At 45.2% G+C, this 23,812-nt stretch overlaps 1 protein-coding gene across 1 annotated transcript in view; it reads right to left on the minus strand.

Annotated features, from left to right (window-relative positions):
- Positions 1-23,812, minus strand: part of plekhm3 (pleckstrin homology domain containing, family M, member 3) — a 135,872-nt gene that overhangs the window by 101,204 nt on the left and 10,856 nt on the right. Inside the window, exon 2 of the mRNA XM_056289979.1 lies at positions 21,065-22,174. Coding sequence (XP_056145954.1) covers positions 21,065-22,174 — 1,110 coding nt within the window. The remainder of the gene's footprint in view (positions 1-21,064; positions 22,175-23,812) is intronic.

The following is a 23,812-nucleotide window of genomic DNA, read 5'->3' on the forward strand; positions in this document are numbered from 1 at the left end:
CTGTACTCAGCCTCCTTGCCCTTACTGATGCCCGACTATAGTAGAGTCATCAGAGGACAGGACTCTGTGAGGTAGTTGAAGTTCATGGTATAGAGAGTGAAAAGGAAAGGAGATAGGACTGTCCCCTGCGGAGCCCCAGTGTTGCTGACCGTTGAGTTCATTCATTGGATGTCTTGATGCATGCTCACTAATCCAGGTAAGAAAATCAAAGAATGTTAACTAACCTGTCATTTTTCACATCTTCCCTGGTGAACTTGATGTCCATCGAGTTAATATGGTTGGTGAAATAGGGTACATCCTGAGATTTAATTTTAACCCAGGTGTTGTCTACAAATCTGAACCAATAGCTAGGTGGTGTCCCTGGATAGGACATTAGAGTCCTCTTTTCCACTTATTCCATATACAAGTTGGCCACTACAGGTGAGATTGGGGAACCCATAGCACACCCATGCCTCTGCCTATAGTACTGCTCCCTGGATGTGAAGTACGTGGACTGAAGACATAGTTTCAGGAGCAGACACAATTGGTCAGTGTTAAGGGTGGTCCTATTGCTAAGGGTGGGGTCGTTTTGTAATTTCATATGGACCTCCAGTGCTTTATCAACAGGAACACACATGAATAGACTTAACATCATAAGAGACCATTGTTTCATCCCTCTCCATAATGATGTACCTCACCTTACCCACAAAATCCAGTGTTCTGAATGTGATGTTCATTACTACCTACCAATGGGCTAAGAATAGATGCAAGAAAACTATAGGCCGTAATGGCATATCCTGTTTATGTATCTTAGTCAACCCATACAAACTAGGTACAGCTTCCCCTGGGTATAATCTGTGGTACAAAATTCTGTCAATAGCATTATCCTGTTCCAACAGCTTCAGACAATGTATCACAAAAAAAAGTGATAGATTGACTGAAGTTGTTAGACAAGAGTACAAGGAAATGTGATGTAAAGTTAAGAGAGGTGGCGAAAGCAATGGCATATGGTGAGTTGTATGAGAGGTTGGAGAAAAGGACTTATACCGATTGGCTAGACAGAGGAACCGAGCTGGGAATGATGTGCAGCAGGTTAGGGTGATGAAGGATAGAGATAGAAATGTGCTGACAAGCGAGGAGAGTGTGTTGAGAAGGTGAAAGTAGTAATTTGAGGGTCTGATGAATGAAGAAAATGACAGAGAGAGAGAGAGAGAGAGAGAGAGAGAGAGAGAGAGAGAGAGAGAGAGAGAGAGAGAGAGAGAGAGAGAGAGAGAGAGAGAGAAGTTGGATGATGTGTGTGTGCACAGTGAATCAGGAAGTGTGGTGTATTAGTAAGGAGCAAGTGAGGACAGCTATGAAGATCCAGCTGACATACACCTGGAGGCACGGAGAAGTTTAGGAGAGATGGCTGTGGAGTTTTTAACTAGATTTTTGACACATTCTTTGAAAGTGAGGGGAAGCCTGAGGAGAGGAGAAGAAACATACTGGTACCAATTTTCAAGAATAAGGGTGATGTGCAGAGATGTAGTAACTACAGAGGTATAACGTTGATCAGCCAGAGCATATTCTTATTTCGCCTGTATAAAGCAGTCCTTGTGAAGATTATCTGAAGATTATTGTGTTTTAGTGTTGTTATTCTATGTTAAGCACTCAGAGAGCCACGAAACCAGAGCCAAATTCAATGTATGTGCAGAACTACATGGCCAATAAACATGACTCTGATTAAGATATGGGAAAGAGTAGTGGAAGCTAGGTTAAGAGGAGAGGTGATGATTAGCGAGCAGCAGTATAGGTTTCATGCCACAAAAGAACACAACAGATGAGATGTTTGCTTTGACAGGGTTGATGGAGAAATACAGAACATGTCAGAAATAGTTACATTGTGTCTGTGGATTTAGAGAAAGCATTTGATTGGGTGCCAAGAGAAGAAGTGCTGTGGTATTGTATGAGGAAGTCAGAAGTCGCAGAAAATGATGTGAGAAGGGGGCAGGATATGTATGAGGGCAGTGTGACAGTGGTGGTGTGTATGATAGGAATGACAGATGGATTCAAGGTGGAGGTGGGAATACAGTGGTGATAGGTTGATGGAGGGGATCAGGCAGATGTCTCTGTGGACTATGATGTTCGCAGATGACACTGTGACCTGTACTGAGAGTAGGGAGCAGGTTGAGGAGTGCCTGGAGAGGTAGACATATGCTCTGGAGAGAGGAGGAAGTAAAGTCAGTAGGAGCAAGACAGAATATATATGCATGAATGAGAGGGAGGACAACAGAATGGTGAGGATGCAAGGAGTACAGGTAACAAAGGTGGATGAGATTAAATACTTGGGGTAAACTGTTTAAAGTAATGGGGAGTGTGGAAGAGAGGTGAAAAGGAGAGTGAGGCAGGGCGGAGTGGGTTGAGAAGAGTGTCAGGAGTGATTTGCGGCAGAAGGGTACCAGCAAGAGTTAAGGGGAAGCTTTGCAAGATGGTAGTGGGACCAGCTAAGTTCTATGGTTTGGAGACGGTGGCACTGATGAAAAGACAGGAGGCAGAGCTGGAGGGGGCAGAGCTGAAGATGCTAAGATTTTCATTTGTAGTGATGGAGAAGGACAGGATTAGGGATGAGTATGTTAGAGGGACAGCTCAGGTTGAACAGTTTGGAGACAACGCAAGAGAAGCAAGACTGAGATGATATGGACATGTGCAGAGGAGATGCTGGGTATATTAGGAGAAGGATGCTAAAAATGGAGCTGTCAGGCAAGTGGAAAAAATTGGTTCAGGAGCACATGCAGTTGGCTGGAATGACAGAGGAAGATGCAGAAGAGAGGAAGAGATGGAAACGGATTATCCGCTGTGGTGACTCTTAAAGGGAGGAGCAGTTTTAAGACAGATGTGATCAAACCTCTACTTAAGAACCACACCTCAATCCAGGGTCTTTTAATAACTATCAACCAGTCTCTAATCTTCCATTCTTTCCTAAAGTACTAGAGAGAGTTGTGGATCAACAACTTTTAACCCATATAGAAGAAAACTATACATGTGAACCTTTTCAATTGGCTTTCAGGGTCTGTCACTCCACTGAAGCTGCTCTTACCAGAGTGGTGAACAATCTTTTACTTGCTGTGGACTCCGATTCCACCTCTGTGCTTCTACTGCTGGACCTCAGTGCAGCCTTTGACACTTTGATCTCTGTATACTATTAGACAGAATAAATTGTAATTTTGGTGTCTCTGGCTTAGATCTCTCTTGGATTAAGTTCTACATATCTGGAAGAACACATTGTGTCTGCTATAATTATTTTACATCGAAATTATCTGACGTTGAATATGGCTCGGTTCTTGGCCCTCTACTTTTCTCTCTTTATATTTCGCCTCCTGGCCAAATTATATAGTCATGGAATAAATTTCCATTGCCATGCACATGATACTCAGCTGTATGTGTCCATAAGGGCCAATGATCATACTCAAATGTCTAATTTAGAGGCCTGCTTGGTTGCTGTGAAAAATTGGGTGTCACTAAATTTCCTGCTTCTAATTTCATATAAAACTGAGATGCTGGTCATTGGCCCTGCTAGACACAGACACCAATTTGATCAAGTAACAATACCAGTCTACAACTGTGTGATTTCATTAAGTGTGGCAGCCAAACATCTTGGTGTTACGTTGGATCCCAGCCTTTCCTTTGATAAGCACATTAAAGAAATCAAGTCATGTCAATGTTACAAATTTGCCTCAAGGGGCTTTACAGCAACACAACATCATGTCCTTAGACCCTTGTATCGGAAAAGGAACAACTCCCTAAAAAAAAAACCTTTAAAAGGGAGAAGACAACTCAGGGAGAGCAACAGAGGATGGATCTCTCTCCCAACACAGACAACATGCAATGAATGCTGTGTTTACACAATTTACACACTATAATAATTGAAAGAGGATAACAGAATTATAATGGAATTATAAAATATATGAAAAATATGAGGAGGAGGATGCCAAGCAGTGTCCAAACGCTGCCAGAACAGCCCAGGACCCAAGCCACATGACCAGCATCACCATGTAAAAAAAAAAAAAATAAATGTAGTCACACATCTCAGTGAGACAAGGATATAACATTAAAACAGGATAACAAAATTATATGGATTTATAAGATATATAAAAATAAATGTGATGAGACGGATGCCAAGCAGTGTGCAGGTGATGACCATTGTCACCATGTTGACCTGGGAGGAGGACAGACTGCAAGTGCACACAAGGGAGACTCACATCACACTATTCACACACAGAAAAAGTGAAGGGAGAAGACATCATTCAGAGAGAAGTGAGAGAACAGTTTGACATAGTCAATAATCTATACACTATAATCTCGTCAGCAGAACAGTACTTGGTAAACTCATTGAGACAGAAACCAGCCTGCCATGCAGTACAGGTTGTGAAGCACTCAACTTAATGGCAACTAATTATAGGCTAAGGCAAAAATATGAGTTTTAAGTTTGGATTTAAAGGACTCAACAGACTGATTTTCTGATGGCAGCAGGCAGGTTATTCCACAAGAATGGGGCCTGATAGGAAAAGGCCCTGCCACCAGCTGACTCCTTTTTAACTTTGGGTACACACACGAGCCCTGTATTTTGAGAGCGATGAGCTCGAGATGGAATGCACAATTTAAGGGGATCAGACAGGTAAGATGGTGCAAGCCCATTTAGGATTTTATAAGTCAGCAGAAGCACCTTGAAGTCTGATCTAACATGGACAGAAAGTCAATGAAGGGAGGCAAGATCCGGTGTAATATGGTCACATTTCCTAGATTTAGTTAGGATTCTAGCTGCAGCATTCTGAACCATCTGAAGACTTTTAGTACCAGCATGTGGCAGACCTGAAAACAGAACATTAGAGTTATCAAGTCTGGATGAAACAAATGCATGTATAAAGAGTCTCTGCGTCAGCCACGGACAGGAAACACCGAATTTTAGCTATGTTACCTAAGTGAAAAAAAGGCACTTATGGTGATTTTTTTTAATGTGCTTATCAAAGGAAAGGCTGGGATCAAACGTAACACCAATATTTTTGGCTGTCACACTATGAAATCACAGAGTTGTCGATTGTTATTGTTACTTGATCAAATTGGCATCTGTGTCAATCAAGTTGCATTTTATATAGCACTTTTCTAGCTACATCAGCCACTCAAAGCACTTTACAATTAATTCACACACACAGACACACACATACACACACACACACACATCATACACCGATGGCATGTCAACTATGCAAGGTGATAGAGAACATGTATTAAGTAATATTCCTCTTGGATCCCTAAATTGTACATTTGACCAGCATCTCGGTTTTATCTGAATTTAAAAGCAGAAAGATTAGTGACATCCAATTTTTCACACAGCCAAGCAGGCCTCTAAATTAGTCAGTTGAGTATGATCATCAGCTCTTATAGGCACATACAGCTGAGTATCATCAGCATAGCAATTGAGATGTATTCCATATCTGTGTATAATTTGGCTAAGATGTGCTATCTAAAGAGATAAAAGTAGAGGGCCAAGAACTGAACCCTGAGGTAAACCATATTTCACATCAGAGAAATTTGCTGTAATATTATTACAGCAGACACAATGTGTTCTTCCAGTAAGTAGGACTTAAGCCAAGAGAGATCTAAGCCAGAGAAACCAAAATAACAATTTATTCTGTCTACAGTGATCAATGGTGTCAAAGGCTGCACTGAGGTCCAGTAGTAGAAGCACAGAAGTGGAATCAGAGTCCATAGCTAATAAAATATTGTTCACAACTCCGGACAGAGCGGTTTCAGTGGAGTGACAGGCCCTGAAAGTCAATTGAAAAGGTTCATATAGATGGTTTTCTTCTATATGGGTCAAAAGATGTTCATACACAACTCTCTCTACTACTTTAGAAAAGAATGGAAGATTACAGACTGGTCAATAGTTATCAAGAGACCCTGGATCGAGGTGATGGCTGAGGGAGCTTGGTCTGCTGCGTCCTGTGGGCCCGGGGACCACGGCCCTGCGTCCAAGGAGGAAATACCGAGGGCGGTCTGACAGGATGTGGAAGCTGGGCAGGTTAAGCTAACTGCTAGCCCATGCAGACCGGCAGTTCCGATATACGGTGACCAGACGTCCCCGATTTCCGGGTACAGTCCCCGTTTTGGACGTCCTGTCCCCGGCTAAAGTTGTCCCCGGAAATGTCCCCGATTTCAGCATTTTATGTATGGTATACGTCTTGATGCGCGCAGACTAGAACACAGAACAACGGTGTGTTAATGTTTCAATATTAATAATAACAAAGAAACAATGTAGTCTCTCACCCTTCGCCTACTGTTTGGAGGCGGAGCAAGCTACGTGAGACGAGATGTCGTCTCTACTAATCTCTATGCGCGAGACCGGTAGCTGGTGGTCGCACTGCTGCCGATGCACTGCTGTTGCTAGGCTACTGTGAAGCCAGAGCAAGCAGAGAGCGTGCGGAAATCAAAAGAAGAGCTCTCATCATTCGTGCCATGGCTTCTATATTGTCACTGATCCAAGGCTTGAGGATTTTCGGGGACCTGGTCCTGGCTGGATTTACTGCGTTATACGGTAAGTACGTGTGTGAAGAACTTTATTTTGTGTGGGACTGTGAGTTGGGCTAACCGTTAGCATACATGAACCATGACATCCCTCAGCTAACAGTTAACGTTAGTGCCAACATCCCTCATCCCCTCACCCTCGACATCCCTCAGCTAGTCAGTGTAGTACAAACAGTGTAACATATGCTAGGAGTGGCCACACACTGGCACACAGTAAGAAAAGTTACATTGGAAATAGCGACTCAAAAGTAGGCTAACGTTCAAACCGCAATTTCACGGCTAACGTTAACGTTAGCAGCTAACGTTAGTCGTGAAATTACTGTGGGTGCGGTTTGCGCTGGTAACGTTAGTCAACTTTTGAGTCGCTATTTCCAATGTAACTTTTCTTACTGTGTGACCACTCCTAGCTTACACTGTTTGTTTGTGCTAAAAATGTGTTGATTTGTAAGATGTAAGCGATGCTACGTGGCCTATGTTTTTCGAGCCAACAGACAGAACAAGCTCACATGAATGGGGCTGCATTGTAGGCAGGCAGGCAGGCAGGCAGGCTATGGTGAAGTGCGCCACCCTGTGGTTCTGTGTTTTCATGACAGGCATTTCCCATGGTGCATGCGTTTGGGATTTTGCGTGATTTATGTGTACCATTACATCCAGTGTTATATTGTTGTTGCTCAAGATTAGCATGTGTTGTGATGAGATTATGTCTCTGTTTTAGTATAGGGGAAGACTGAACAGTGAAGGAGAGAGCAGAAGAATAGGCCTATTGGAAGGAAAAAGGAGAGAGAAGACAGTCTGACAAGATGGCTCTTTCAAAGAAGAGGAAGTGTCATTTTACGGATAAATTACAAACAGAGTTTCCATTTATTCATCGCACTGCACTCTTTGCAAATCCTTATTTTCCATAGGCAGCGGTGGGAGAACTGCTTTGGTGGAGCACCAACAGACAAAGAAACGCAAAGCCTCTCTAACTGCCAGTGCAGGCGTGCCCTCTGTCACTACTTTCTTTAAAAAGGTAGAGCCTTCTCAAAGAGAATAGGATTTAGCCGTACAGGAGGGAATCTTGGCATACCATACGATGAAGCATAATCATAGTTACCGCTCTCTGGACTGCACTGCACAACTGACAAGGAAGCTTTGAGCCAAAGTTTTCATGTGCTAGGACCAAAGGTGATGCCAGCGTGTGGAACGTTTTTGCACCATGGTCCACTACTATGGTAACACAGGACCTAGACCAGGTTGAATTTGTGTCCCTGTCCACTGATGCATCCAATCATGGACATATGAAGCTGCTGCCAGTAGTAGTCAGGTACTGCAAAATATATGATGGCAACCTGTCCGTAGAAACGAAACTGCTTGATTTTGTTGAGGTTAAAGGAGAAACGGCAGAGCAACTTGCAGCTGAGATCTCGGTAGCTATAGAAAAGTTCACCCTTGAAAACAAAGTGGTGGCATTCTCTGCCGACAACACAAATACTAACTTTGGAGGCTTGAATAGGACAGGGAGGGTCAATGTCCACACCAAAGTCAAAGATTCTCTGCAGCAGGAGGTGATTGGCTTGGGTTGTCCTGCCCACATCATCCATAATGCAACCAAAACAACTTTGGATATCATCCCCATTGATGTGGAGTACCTACTCACAAAGATATTTGGATATTTTCATATTTTTACTGTTCGAGCTTTTGTGAGTTTGTTGGCCAGGAGTACCACAACATATTAGGGCACAGCAATGTTCGCTGGCTGCCTATGTTCCCTGCGCTAGAAAGAGTGCTGAAAATGTATGCACCACTGAAATCCTTTTTTCTCTCTGAAGAGAAATGCCCTGTTGTCCTGCGAAGGATGTTTGAAGATCCACTGAGTGAGCTTTGGCTGGCCTTTGCCCATGGAAACCTGACCATGTTCAGTGACACAATCAGGTTGCTTGAAGGCCAGGACCGCTGTGCTGTGGAGTCTGCTGCAATTCTGAGAAACCTAGAGGCAAAATTGACTGCACGACGTGACGACAACTTCATCCCAGTTCTGGCCAGAAGACTCCTAAGGGAGCTTGAAGAAAATGGAGCAATGACGAGAGACACCTTTATAACCACATCCAAGTCATTCTTCACCACCGCCGTCAACTACATACAGGCTTGGGGAAAGCATGCAGACTCTCTCTCAGACTTAAACTGCCTACTTTTAAAAAAGACACCTCAGCGTGAGGAGATTGAGAAGGCAGCCACAAGACTGAAAGAAAAGTGCCCCAGTGTCCACATCGATGAGGATACAGTATTTGACGAGGTCTCTGCTCTGCATGAATTCTTGAAAGGGGGGGCACTTGAAGACTGGAGAAAAGATGAGACACCTCTCTTTCAGAGATGGAGCACAGTGTTCTCTCACTTTAAAGCAAACGAAATCCCACACACTAACCTGGCCAGATGTGTATCTGTTGTCCTGTGCCTACCTGGGAGTAATGCACCAGTAGAGAATGTTCTCCCTCATGAATGACATTTGGACAGACAGCAGAAATAGATTCACTGTTGAGACCATCAAGTCCATGCTAATAGTGAAGAACAACATCAACCTCCCTTGTCAGGAGTTCATGGAGATGCTAGCCAGCAACAAAGCCCTCCTGAAGAAATATTCACATTAGGTAAGGGAGAGAGAGAGACAGAGAGAGAGAGAGAGAAACAGAAGGAGAAAATGACCTGATCCTTAATGCATTTCTATACAAAAGCTGTGAATATGTTCCTCTGATGAGTGGATTTTATCAGTGCTAGTTATAGCATGTGGGCTATTTTTATTTCAATACAGTTGCATTATGTTGTTGTTGTTGTTTAGTCTTTCTGATGCTGTTGCATGGTTAAATTAGTTAATGGTACATTTAAAATCCCTATTCTCTCAGTTTTGTGCTCATGTTCTCTTCTACTCTTATCCATTACAGACTACCAGGACCACTGACTGGCTCTCCTGACAAGATAAGTGGAAGAGCAAACAGAAAAGAATATTGTGTATTATATGTATGTGTATAATACATGACCATATTGTGTTGTTTTTTTAAAGGGACACTGTCATGCTATACTATCTTAAGGCTATTTGGATTGAATGTTTAAATTATATGAGTAGGCTTTGTAAACATTGTCAATGTAACCCTGTCCTAAAACATTTTCATTTTCCCACGCCAAAACCAGTCCAGATAATGTAATCTGGACTGGTTTTCTAAATGACTACAATGATGAGTAGAGATTCCATTGAGGGTCCATAACTCAAAAACCTCAAATCCGATTTTCATGATTCTTTTTTAAAATATGAAACATAACATTGTAACGTTAGATTAAAATGCAGAAAACATACATGACTGAGTATTCTTGTTTAAATGTGTATACATTGGTCAAATAAATGAAACTGTAATTGTCCCAGTTTTTTTATTTCATCATGATAACATTTGATTTTTTTAACCTCAAAACTGGAAATGTCCCCGGATTTGATTTGAGAAATCTGGTCACCTTACGATAACACCGAGGGCAGTCTGGCGACAGCCTCCCCTAACATTGTGTTTTTGGTGTCGTCGTGTGAACTGTGGGGAGGTGTGTTGAAGGTGTCTGGCTGGGACAGCTGGCGTTGGATCTGCTAGGGGGAACCTGGTCTGCTGCGTCCGTAGGGCCCAGGGACCACGGTCCTGCTTGGAGCTGCGCCCGAGGAGGGAACACCGAGAGCGGTCTGACAGGACGTGGGGCAGGCTAAGCTAACTGCTAGCCCATGCAGACCGGCAATCCAACCGTCATCCTGGCGTTCGTTCTCTTGAACAGTGGATTTTTTTAGTATATATTAATGGATGGGTGGATGAATGGTTGTTGGATATATGTGTTTTTGTAGTTTTTTTGTAGTTTGGATTTATGTGTTCTTGTAGTTTGGGTGTTTTTTTTGTCTTTGTGTTGCGCTGCTGTGGGCTGGGGGGGACGATATTTCATGTCATTTCATTGCATGTGCACAGGTGCATAGACTGAAATGACAAATGTTCCAGATAAATGTTCCGTAGGGCTTGACATGCAATGCACCTTAGGTCAAGATGGCCCCCGATTCCTGCTCTGCCGCTGTGTCTTGCACTTTTGTCTATGTTTTATCTCAGAAAATCATCATGTCTGTGGAAATACAACCGTGAGGAGTTGCTGTACACCAGGAGGGCTACATTTGGCAATTTAGGACTATCTGCCAAACATTCCAGAGGATATAATGGTTGTAAACAACTCTGGATCGCCACCCTGGGGAAATACACCTAGCACAGAGAGACTGAGAACAGAGGTGCTCCCGAGGTTCAGGAGACGGCCCTATCAGCCCCCACTGATCTTATCCAATGTGTGATCCCTCAAAAATAAAATGGATGAACTTTTGTCATTAACACAAACCGACAGAGACTGCAGAGACTGTTCAGCCTTCTGCTTCACCGAGACATGGCTGGATCAATCGGTCCCTGATCAAGCGGTAACCTCCCTCCCCCCCATCGGCGGTCAGTCAAACTATCTCGCAAGTCAAAAGGCGGAGATATTTGTATCATGGTCAATCAACGCTGGTGTAACAACTAAACAATCCTTCGTCGCTACTGCTCTTATGATCTTGAATTCATCAGTTTGAAATGCAGATCATATTACTGTAAACTACTAATAAGACCCACTGGCCGATCGGCTAGAGGGTCTGACCCTTTAGTCGAGCGGTTAGTGATGTCGCCTTGTGGTGCAGCACAACCCATGCCGAATCCCGCACCGGGCGAGAAAATAGCTCGGTTACATTGGTGGCAGCGGTGGGATCCGGAAGCGTGCAGATCCTCAGAAGTCTCTTCGGAGCGCGGGAATAACAAAGCGCGAGGGCGCGCTTCCGGGAGAGGGTGACGACTGTAAACTACTAATAAGACCCACTGGCCGATCCACTAGAGGGTCTGACCCTTTAGTCGAGCGGTTAGTGATGTCGTCTTGTGGCGCAGTACACCTCGTGTCGAATCCCGCACCGGGCGAGAAAATAGCTCGGTTACATTACTTTCCGAGAGAATTCGCTTAATTGTATTAGTTGCTGTTTACATTCCACCACAAGCTAATGCTAAAACAGCCATAAGCGAACTCTTGCAACACATTTCCTATGATGAAAACGCCAACCCTGACACGTCTGTCATCGTGTTAGGTGATTTCAACCATACGAATTTTTCCCTCGAACTACCTAACTGTGATGAGAACTACAGTGCCCAGCATGCTGTGTACGTAAGAGGAGGGGCACGCAACTATATGTTTTAGCTCGGTTCTGTACTGGGGCATTCTGGGGATCGTCCGGGTCGGGGACTGGAAGCAGATGGCTGAATAAAGCACGTTATTAATCGCGCCTCCCTTGCCTGTCGTTTATGCACATGACATGGTGTCAGAAGATCTTCGAATCCACTTACCTCAATAATCGGGAACGGAGTAGGTCCGGAGAGACGAGGAATGGCAAAATTGAATCCCCCCGAGGCATTTGATTTCACACAACCGGCGGCATGGCCGATTTGGATTCAGAGGTTTTCCCGGTTTCGACTAGCAACCAAGCTAAATGCGGAGGACGGTGAGATCCAAGTCAATTCCTTGATATACGCAATGGGGAAAGATGCAGAAGCTATTTTTAATTCATTTACGTTCGAAGAGGCTTCTCACGCTAACGATTATGACAGGGTGGTCACTGGTCAGTAAACTTTACGAGCATTTCGTACCACAGAGAAATGTAATCCACGAACGTGCATGTTTTCATATAAACAAAGGCCTCTGTCGAGGCCTTTGTTTATATGAGTTGGCAGAACACTGCGAGTTCGGGGCATTAAAGGAAGTGCATATTCGTGATAGAGTTGCGATCGGAGTTGCTGACCGAGACGTGTCACAGAAGTTGCAGATGGAAGATGAGCTCACGCTAGGAAAAGCGGTGCAAATGGCCCGTCAGTTCGAACTGGTTAAACAGCAAAATGCGGAAGGAATTACAGCTGAACTGAATGCAGTTAGCAAAGCACAGGGCGCCAATACCAACCGCGACCGCAGTAACGCTAGCAACCACTACAATAAGGGCAACGGAAACGCACAGCGGCCCAAAACAGCCTGCCCCCGATGTAATCGCGTGCACGGGCAGCAGCAGGAATGCCCTGCACGCAACAGGCGTTGCAGGAAATGCGACAAGCTGGGACATTTTGCTGCCGTATGCAAAACCAGAGACGTGAGGGAGGTCGTTTACCAGGATGATGCGTATGAGGGCGAAGCGGAAAGTGAAAGCCGCCCCTACTTCCTCGGTTGCATAGAGGGGATGGATTTTGAGAAAAAGTGGCAAGTGGAGTTACCGATCTGCGGCAAGTTGGTTAATTTTAAAATTGATACGGGGGCGGACATCACTACCATGTCACAGACTGCATATAGGTCACTGCCTGAACGGCCACAGCTGGTTAAAACATCAATCGACCTGAGAAGCCCAGGGGGAGCACTGCAGTGTGCGGGGAAATTTGTGGCGTGCACGGAGAGAGGGGGAAGATGCACAAAATTGGGATTTTTGTGATAAAAGGGCCAAATGCCAACAATCTATTGAGTTGCAGAGCTGCATGTGAAATGGGCCTAGTTTTTAGAACAGATCAGGTTAGCGAAGATGTTTTCGGGGACATTGGATTGTTTAATTGTGAACCTGTCATGATTGAGCTTAAGCCCAATATACAGCCTTATGCCCTCAGCACGCCACGCAGGGTCCCTTTCCCTCTCATGCCAAAGGTGGACGACGAGCTGCAACGCATGCAGTCCTTGGGGATCATCACAGAAGTGACCGAGCCCACAGAGTGGTGCGCACCCATGGTGCCTGTAGTCAAAAAGAGCGGCAAGATACGGATCTGTGTGGACCTAAAGCGGTTAAACCAGGCTGTTAAGCGCAAGCGGTTTATGCTTCCCACGCTGGAGGACATTATGCCCAAGTTAGCAGGGGCAGGGGTTTTTACAACGTTAGACGCATCGTCTGGCTTCTGGCAAATTCCGCTAGATCCCAGATGTGTAAAACTAACCACTTTCATTACTCCCAGAGGCCGGTTCTGTTTCCAGCGGCTCCCGTTCGGCATCACATCGGCACCGGAGATCTTCCCGAGGGAAATGTGCATTCTGCTGAGAGACCACAAGGGCACAGTCGTCGTCATGGATGACATACTCGTGTACGGCAAGGACCAGGACGAGCACGATAGAAACTTGGAGGCGGTACTGCAGACAATCAAAACATCGGGGCTGAAGCTCAACCGGGAGAAATGCCGCTTCAGCAGGAGTGAGTTGCAATATTTCGGGCACATCATCAGCAAAGACGGCATCAAACCTGATCCAGGCAAGGTGAAGGCCATCTCAGACATGCAGAGCCCCGAGAATGTCCCCCAGGTGAGACAGTGGCTGGGTATGGTAAATTGTCTGGGGAGGTTTCTACCCGAACTGTCATCAGTGCTACACCCGTTGAGTGAGCTGCTAAAGAAAGACGCAGAATGGCAGTGGGGGGAGCCCCAACAGCAAGCCTTCACCAAGGTAAAAGCAATGTTGTCTTCCACTCCTGCCCTGGCATACTATGATGTAGCAAGGCCCACCATTGTGAGCGTGGATGCTAGTAGTTACGGGCTGGGGGCAGCACTGTTGCAGGTTCAGGGGGACAAAGTTCAGCCTGTTGCCTTCTGCTCCAGAACTCTCACAGATGCAGAGAAGAGATACTCTCAGTTAGAGAGGGAATGCCTTGCAGGGGTGTGGGCCTGTGAGCGGTTTTCCCGTTATCTGTTAGGCTTAGCTGAGTTTAGCTTACAGACAGACCACAAGCCCCCGGCCCCCCTCATTAATGCATATGATCTGGACAAAGTGCCGCCGAAATGCCAGCGGCTTCTAATTCGTCTAATGCGTTTTAACCCCAGAGCAGTGTATGTTCCGGGTTCACAGCTGGTGGTGGCTCACGCCCTTTCCAGGAACCCACTCCAGGACGGCCGCGGGGCAGACACAGACGGGGATATGCGTGCGCAAGTCGAAGCTGTGATCGAGACCAAACCGGTGTCGAGCACGAAGCTGGACATGTTAAAGCAGGCCACGCTTCAGGCCGACGCAATGCACAGGGTGATCGGGTACACCAGAGAGGGATGGCCGAGGCACGTGCCCTTTTATCTGCATGGCTACCACGCTGCGAGTGCATCGCTGTCCGAGGCAGACGGGCTGCTCCTGTACCAAGACAGGATTGTAATTCCCCCCGTGTATCAGGAAGACATCCTACACAGGATTCACGAAGGGCCCCAAGGCCTTACAAAGTGTCGTGAAAGAGCCAGGATGTCTGTCTGGTGGCCCAGCATCAGATCGGACATTTACCGGAAAGTTACACAGTGCACATTCTGCCAAATCAATAAGCCCTCACAGTACAAAGAGCCCCTACGTACAACACCACTGCTGCCCAGCCCATGGCACAAGATTGGGGCAGACCTTTGCGAGCAAGATGGAAAAAACTACCTGGTGGTGGTTGATTATTATTCCAGGGACATTGAGATCGCCCAGCTACGGACCACCTCCAGTCTACAGGGGATTGAGCAGCTGAAAGGTATGTTCGCACGATGGGGCGTCCCTGGGGAACTCATTAGTGACACTGCCACACAGTTTACGTCAGCCGAATTTAGGCAGTTTTGTAGGAACTATGATTTCCGCCACACAACCTGCAGCCCCCACTTTCCCCAGGCAAATGGAGCTGCCGAAAGGGCCGTCGGGATGGCCAAAAGAATTTTGCGGCAGCCTGACCCTCACCTAGTGCTGATGTGCTACCGCGCCACACCAATTGCTGCCACAGGTGCGAGCCCCGCGCAGCTCATGACCGGCCGCCAGATCCGGACCAACATGCCTGTGCTGGAGAGGAAACTCCAGCCACAGCTCTTCGACCACAAGGAGGTGGAGAAGAATGACAGAAGGGCAAAAGAGGCTTATAAGTTTTTCTTCGACAGAAGACACTCTGCACGTGCCCTAACCGAACTGCACTCAGGTGAGAGGGTACGAGTCAAACTAGACGGGCAAAAGGGGTGGAACATGCCCGCAGTCGTGGTGAATCCCTCAGGGGAACCACGCTCCTACACGGTGTGTACGGAAGACGGGGCTGTCTTCAGACGGAACCGCAGGCACCTGCAATACGTGCCTGCCCCTGCAACTGTTGCAACCCAACCAGCCAAAGACAGCAATGACTTGCAGCAGGAACTCAGCCCACCGGTCGCCACCTCATCGGGCACTCCCACGGAGCCGGACCTGCCAGCAAAGCCCTCTGGGTTCACCATCACCTCCAGTGGCAGAGTTGTAAAACCCCCAAAGCGGTATGATGTTCAGATACTGAGTGAGCAATGGGGCAGAATAATCCCCACACTCAGTCGAAGGGCTGGGCAGTCTACCCCACCCTTCAGGTTAATTTTTGAATTTTGAAGTGCATGTCTTCATTGTTAGCTGGTTATGCTGTTAATTAGCAAATTGCTAATATGGTATTGCTGTTGCTATGTTTTATAATCTAGCAATGTTATTGTTTCCATTGGAACATACATGTTCTTTAAAAGGAGGGAGATGTGATGAGAACTACAGTGCCCAGCATGCTGTGTACGTAAGAGGAGGGGCACGCAACTATATGTTTTAGCGCGGTTCTGTACCGGGGCATTCTGGGGATCATCCGGGTCGGGGACTGGAAGCAGATGGCTGAATAAAGCATGTTATTAATCGCGACTCCCTTGCCTGTCGTTTATGCACATGACACTAACTATGAGCAACAAGTCACTTGCCATAGCAGAGAAAACAAAACATTGGATCACTGCTACATATCAATTTCGAATGCTTACCGTGCATTCCCAAGGGCTCCGCTGGGGAAGTCCGACCACGCTGTTACTCCTCGTCCCAAAATACAGATAAAAGCTTAAATCCGTCAAGAAAACATCCAAATCTGTCAGGCCCTGGTCCATGGATGCCATTGAAACGTTTCGAGGGTGCTTTGAATGCACAAATTGGAATATTTAGTGCAGCTTGCGACTCCCTCGATGAACTCACTGACACAGTGACGTCATACATCAAGTCCTGCGAGGAAATGTGCGTCCCTACCAAATCCTGCACAAAGCAAAGAACTGGCCGTCCTCCTGCACAAAGAAAAGAACTGGGCGTACAAAAAAGGAAACAGCCACGAGCAGCCAGGTATAAGCTGCGTGCTGCAGTATAAGAAAAGCAAAGTCTACGCAACAAAACTCGAACAACAATTCTCTTCCGGTAACTCCAGATCAATATGGAAAAATCCTAAGGAAATTACACATTACAAAAAAAGCCCCTGCCCCCCTCCAGATAATGACCATAACCGCCCAGATGAATTAAATAAGTTTTATGCAAGGTTTGAAAAAAACTATTCCACTAGCCATTCCCCCTACTCTTACTCCAATGCCACCCTTCTATCCAGGAGGATGAGGTGAGAGCAACATCCAAGAAGCTGAACATTAGGAGAGCAGCAGGGCCAGACGGCATCAGTCCTGCTTTGTTGAGCCACTGTGCAGCACAATTAGTCCCAATTTTTTACACCATATTTAACACCTCTCTAAGCCAATGTACAGTCCCACAGTGCTTTAAAGTCTCTACCATCATTCCTGTGCCAAAGTCCTCAAAGATCACATGCCTCAATGACTTCAGACCAGTTGCCCTAACATCTGTGGCCATGAAAGCATTTGAGTGCCTTATTCTGTCACACTTTAAATCTTGCACCTCCCCAATGATGGACCCATATCAATATCAAGCCAACCGATCTGTTCAGGATGCAGTCAGCATAGCCCTGCACCATGCTCTGCAACACCTGGAATCCCCTATGCACGCATACTATTCATAGACTTTAGTTCCGCCTTCAACTCCATCAACCCACTCAAACTCTTTACCATACTCTTGGATATGAACATTGATCTAGCCATATGCCACTGGATTCAGAGCTTCCTGTGGAACAGGCCACAGAAGGTGAAGGTTAATAACCTAACCTCACACCCTTTTACCCTCAGTAAACATCTACGGATAGTTCTGTGAAAATAATAAAATACGCAGACGACACAACCATTGTAGGCCTCATCTCCAACAATGATGAAACCCAGTACCGCACTGAAGTAGACCAAGCTGTCACTTGGTGTGCAAACAACAATATTCTGCTTAATACAGCCAAAAGCCAAGAACTCATTATTGACTTGCGATGCATTCAGAATCCCAAAATACCCATACAAATGAACGGAGACCCTATCACCAACACCGACTCTTTTAAATTCCTTTGAACATACGTCAGCAATAACCTGAAGTGGAAAATTAACACTGAACACATCACTGCAAAAGCTCAACGACTTTACTTCCTTAGGCAGCTTAAAAAATACCAGATCAAACATAAACTGCTCATTCTGTTTTACTCAGCCATTATCAAGTCCATCATAACATCTTCTATTACAGTATGACACGGCAGCATGGACAGTCATTACATTACATTACAGTCATTTAGCTGACGCTTTTATCCAAAGTGACTTACAATAAGTGCATTTAACTTAGGAAATCAGGAGAACTACTTGTCATCAGAGGTCATAAGTGCATCTAAACAAGCATCTAAGAGCAAAACCAGTGCTAAAGTAAAAGTGCAAGAAAGAGTTTTTTTTTTAAATGAGTGAATACAATAAGTGCTAAGAACAAGTAACAGGGTAGTAGTTCTTAAAGAGGTGAGTTTTCAACCTGCGCCGACAGATGGGCAGCGACTCTGCTGTCCTGACATCAGTGGGGAGTTCATTCCACCACTGTGGGGCCAGGACAGAAAACGGCCGTGACCGGGTCGATCGGCAGCAAGGGCCGATTCCATTATAATTCTGTTATCCTCTTTGAATGTTTTATTCTGTAAATTGTTTTATTCCATACACACATCCTTTGCACATCTGTCCATCTGCGGAGAGTTAGCCCTCCTCCATTGCTCTCCCTGAGGTTTCTTCCTTTTTTTTCTCCCTGTTAAAGGGTTTTTTTTTTTTAGGGAGCTGTTCCTTATCTGATGTGAGGATCCAAGGACAGGATGCTGTGCTACTGTAAAGCCCCCTGGGGCAAATTTGTAATTTGTGATATTGGGCAATACAAATAAAATTGACTTGACTACTAACCTCGCTGGACAAGGAAGAATATAGTCTTGCAGGGCCAGACGTGACTTCATCCCTTCTGGCCAAGAGAACACGCCTGGAGAAAACTTGTTGAAATTTTGGTAGTGGATGGTGGCAAAATTTGTCGCTGACAAGGTTATGCCCACTTCTTAAACGCACCCCCAACATCCTCCAGTCAATGCACTTTTAATAGTCTGGAGCATAATTGACATCACAAGTAAAACAAATTCTGGCACATTGTTTAGCTCGAATGCAAATCCAAAAGTTTGCCTTTTTGTGAATATAGGGGCCAATTTTTCCCCACATCATATTTACTCCAGCTGTATAGTAAGTGAATGACAGAGGCCATGTACAGCCACCGATAATCCATCATTTACTTAGACCACAATTCCAGTGATGTCCTCTAAGGCTAAATTGTAGTCCTGTTTAACTGCATGTTTTTGATCTTTTAAAAGGTAATGTTTACTTTTAAAACATGTAATGTGTCTTTTTTTGGTGACTTTTCAGCCATGCTAGCTTACACACATAGTAACCACAGGTTTGTTGTCAGTCAGACAATCTTGACAAGAGCACCATTGCGCTTTCCTGTTTGAATCACCAGCTCCACTTTGAGCTCTGCCTTCATGAGACATTGGATTGATTTAGAAATTTCAAACTCAGCTAACCATCTGATTGCTCCCACCCACATTTACTGCAAATTCGCTTAACTCCAGCCAAACAATATACGTCTAGCCCTGTGAGACTAGGAAGAACACAACAGTCACCATGCTCTTTGTGATGTCGTGGTCAATGTGTAAATCTGATAATGTAAATCTCTTATTCTAACTCTCCAAAGGTATTATGTTATGTATATATCACCCCCCCCCCCGACCAAAATTCAATATTATAATTTCAGTGGAACAACATGATATACAATGCACTTGTGACATTGCTTGTCATTAGTGACATAAGGAATGGAGAGTAAAACATCATTACTTCATTACATTGTTTTGCTACATTCTTTACTGGAAAAACAATGCATGGGAATTTGCTATTACAGAATGGAATGCGTTCTCTCAAAGCACTTTTCAGTGCACTGAAAAAACACATTTTGAAAGCCTTTATCTATTACCAAATTCAGTTTGCTAGCCCAAACGACGACCTCAGAGTAGTAGGCCTAGTTTCTCACCCATGCCTCCAACTTAGTACAGGACTGTTTTTGGACAGTTATTTTATTTTATTTAGGCACAATTTCTGCATTGTTCTGACTGAAATGTATCGAGGACTTTGGTGTCTTTGGTAGAAAAATACAAGGATGTGCTTAGCATTTAGTTTTGCTGCACATAGTGAAAAGTAATTTATTTGAGTAGAGTGCATATCAAGGCAAGCTGCAAATAATTCTGACAGGAATGCTGCATTTTATTCTTTGAAAGCAAATACCCACACATTGTTTTCCAGTGAAGACATCAAGCAATGAGAAAACAATGTAATGAAGTTTTCACTTTTCAATGTTTTCTGTACGTCACCAATCAAAAGTAACGTCATTTACGTATCAGGAATCAGGAACAATGTATTGTCATTTCTTTCATGTACTTGCGTACACAAAAGAAACGAAATTTCGTTTCACCCAGCCCACAGCAGTGCGATACAAATGATAAAAACACACATCCACAACGTCCAAAAACGACACCACCAAAAACATACAAAAACAGAGAACAAAGCAAAAAAAACAACAACAACACACAAACAGTTAACAACGCAGTCCACTCGGTGCAACACAATCCCAAAAAAAAAAATCACTGTCAAGAGAGCGAACGCCAGCCAGGATGACTGTCGGAACTGCTGGTCTGCATGGGCTAGCAGTTAGCATAGCTTGCCCTGCTGTCGAGGGCGCACCGTCTGCCCTCGGTGCTTCCTCTTCGGGTGAAGCTCCAGGTAGGGCTGGGGCTGCACCCAAAGCTGCACCATATCACATTTTTCCACTGAACTGATTTCATTAAAATGTGGTGAAGTTTCCTCTGCATAGCTTTTCATCACCATGAGCATGATAATTGATTTTTTTTTATGTCAGAAATTGTGACCCCCCCCAAACAGAATTTGTAAAACACTTTGTAACACAATTAACCATTAATTGTGTTACAATAAGCAAGTAATAGTAATATTAATAATTATAAATTAAATTAATATTAATATTAATATTAATGCAGAGGACAGGAAGACATGCAAACAGATGATCCGCTGTGGCGACCCCTAACGGCAGCAGCCAAAAGTAGTAGAAGCAACAACACTCAATTGTTTCTTCCAGGGAGTAAAACCAGTATTTGAATCCAGTTTCCCAAACCATTAAGAAAGGACAGGTGGGTTGACACAAGCAGTGTATGATTCAGAGACTGAAGTGTTTAGTGTCTGTGCTGGATACTCACCTGCACACCTGAAGCTCTGGGCTGTGAGCCCCTTTTCCACAGCAAAACAAGTGAGGATACTAAGGAAACTGGTGGTGACTGACTGGCGCTTAGCTTTCTGGGCCTCCTTCTCTCCTCTCTCCCTGGACTGCCTCAATCTCAGCAGCATTTCCTGGGTGCCTAGAGGTCTCTTCTCATATTCTGCTACCTCTTCCTGGGTCGGCTTCAGGGCCTCTATTGCCTTCTTTAGGGCATCCACCCAGTCCTTGGCCTTGAGTTTACTTTCCGCCCGCAACTGAAGTACCTCTTTGGGGAAAACAGCCTGGAAGCTGTCCCCAATATCAGCAGACCCATGGGTCTGTAGTTCTTTGTTCTCAGGGTCATGGTCCTGCTGGACTGTTAAACAAGAAATAAGGGTGTACTGGAGAACAGGTTCGGCGACAGACCCACGGCCCTCAGTAGGAAAAGCCTGGAGGGCAGATTGGGTCAGTACAAAGGTAAAAGCCTGCCAGTTATTCTGGTCCATCAGCTTTTGGAGCAAGCCAGCTTTTAAAACATTTTGGTCATGCTTGGTAAACAAGGGCAGGGTTGTGGGCCTGGCCAAGACATTAGGGGGTAAAAAGAAAGAGGTTACTACATCTGCCGTCATAGGAGTGTCACTGTCATTGTCCAGTCTGGTCCCAAGCCCGGAAGTAGAGGGGGATGAAGAGGAGGATATGGGTTTAGGAAACTTGGTTACCTGTGTATTCAGCTGCTGCTGCCCTGAAGGCCTGGCAGCTAGCACTCTTTCCAACATCAGTTGTTTCCATTCAATGGCTTCCCTCTGGTTTGCAGCCCTCAATTGTACACGGGTACTGTTAAAAAACAAGGCCTGTAACGTTCGTTGGTCTGTGGGCTGGGACTGTGTGGCTTGGCTGGATTGGGTATTAGGTGCAGGTGAGATGACATTCTGACAATGTGATAGGGAGAAGGCAGTGCCAAGCTGAAGGTTGGCACTGTTGTCCAATGTATAAAGGCGGAGCTCGTATGGAGTCAGCTCAACATGACAGGGTGCCCAGCGTCGCCGTGGTCCCTCACGCTGCTCCATCTCACCTTGCTTGACCACATTGCCACTGCAACTGCCTTTATCAGCTGTATTGGGAAAGAGACAAAGGACATTAAGCAAGAAAAGAAAAGTGGTAAAACACAAAGAAAGAAAGGGGAGAAAGGTAAGTCACTGCATGTGTAAACCCTGTAACATCTTGCCCCACCACACACACGCGCGCGCGCACACACACACACACACACACACACACACACATACACACACACACACACACACACACACATTACATTGAGGATCTAACCTCATTTGAATAACCATTTATGTTCTTAAACACAATGTGTTTAAAAACATCAGTGAACAAATGTTTGCACACATGATTGTCTTTGTCTATGGGCAATGAAAGCACACTATTCTCTATTACATCTCTCAAATCTCATTGTTACAATGTTACAATTTCATTTTAGCAGACGCTTTTATCCAAAGTGACGTACATCTGAGAGTTAATACAACACAAGCAAGGATCTAGTCAGGAGGTGACAACGCAAAGCAAGTGCCAAAAAAACTAGGTTCAAGTCCGATAGGACATAGGTGTCAACAGGCAATGCAAAAAGGCAATGCACAGGATATATATAGAAGCGATTTTTTTAAAATACCATCAGGTGTGGAGGTGTCTGTGAAAGACCTGGGTCTTCTTAAAAATGGAGAGGGACTGAGTGGATCAAATGGAGTTTGGTAACTTGTTCCACCACCGGGTAACTACAGAAGAGTCTAGCTAGTGACTTAGGGCCCCGCTGTGGCGGAAGTGCCAGGCACCTTTCATTGGCAGAGCATAGTGAGTGGGACTGAGTGTAGACCTGAATGAGGGAGTGCAGGTAGGCGGGAGCCGTTTTAGTTGCTGTTTTGTAAGCGAGCATTAAGGTTTTGAATTTGAGGCGGGCAGCAACTGGGAGCCAGTGAGAGGGATATGAACAGCGGAGTGACATGGGCTATTTTGGGTTGGTTGAAGACCAGACGTGCCGCTGTGTTCTGGATCATTTGCAAAGGTTTGAAAGTGCATGTAGGGAAACCTGCCAGTAAGGAGTTGCAGTAGCCAATGTGTGATATAACAAGAGCCTGTACCAGGAGTTGTGCTGCATGCTCAGACAGGTAGGGTCTAATTTTCCTGATGTTGTACAGGGCAAATCGACATGACCGAGCAATCAAGTCCACGTAAACCTCAAAGGTTAGTTGTCATCAGTCATGACACACAGGTTTTGGTCAGACTTTGTGGGTATGAGTTGGGTTGAACGGAGCTGGATATTGATCTGCTGTTGTAAAGATGGACTGGCTGGGATGATAAGGAGCTCAGTCTTAGATAGGTTAAGCTGAAGGTAGTGTTGTTTCATCCATGCAGAGATACCAGCAAGGCATGACGATATCTGTGCCAAGACTGTGAGGTCATCTGGCGGGAATGATGGGAAGAGCTGGGGGGTATCATCACCATAGCAATGTTATGAGAAACCATGGGAGTGTATAATTCTACCAAGTGAGGTAGTGTATATGTCCTGGGCATGACATTAGACTGCACCCTGGGGCTCCCTTGAACAAGGACAGTACCCCACTGGCTCCCCCTGCCAGGGTAACGGTGAAGCTGATGGCAGAAGGTCAGTGGATGCAGCTTCAAGGCGGACGAACTTGAATAAGGTCAACGGCTTGAATTGCACGTCGCTTGGTGGAAGATCTTT

This window comes from Lampris incognitus, chromosome 11 (genome assembly GCF_029633865.1).
Source record: "Lampris incognitus isolate fLamInc1 chromosome 11, fLamInc1.hap2, whole genome shotgun sequence".
NCBI lineage: Eukaryota > Metazoa > Chordata > Actinopteri > Lampriformes > Lampridae > Lampris > Lampris incognitus.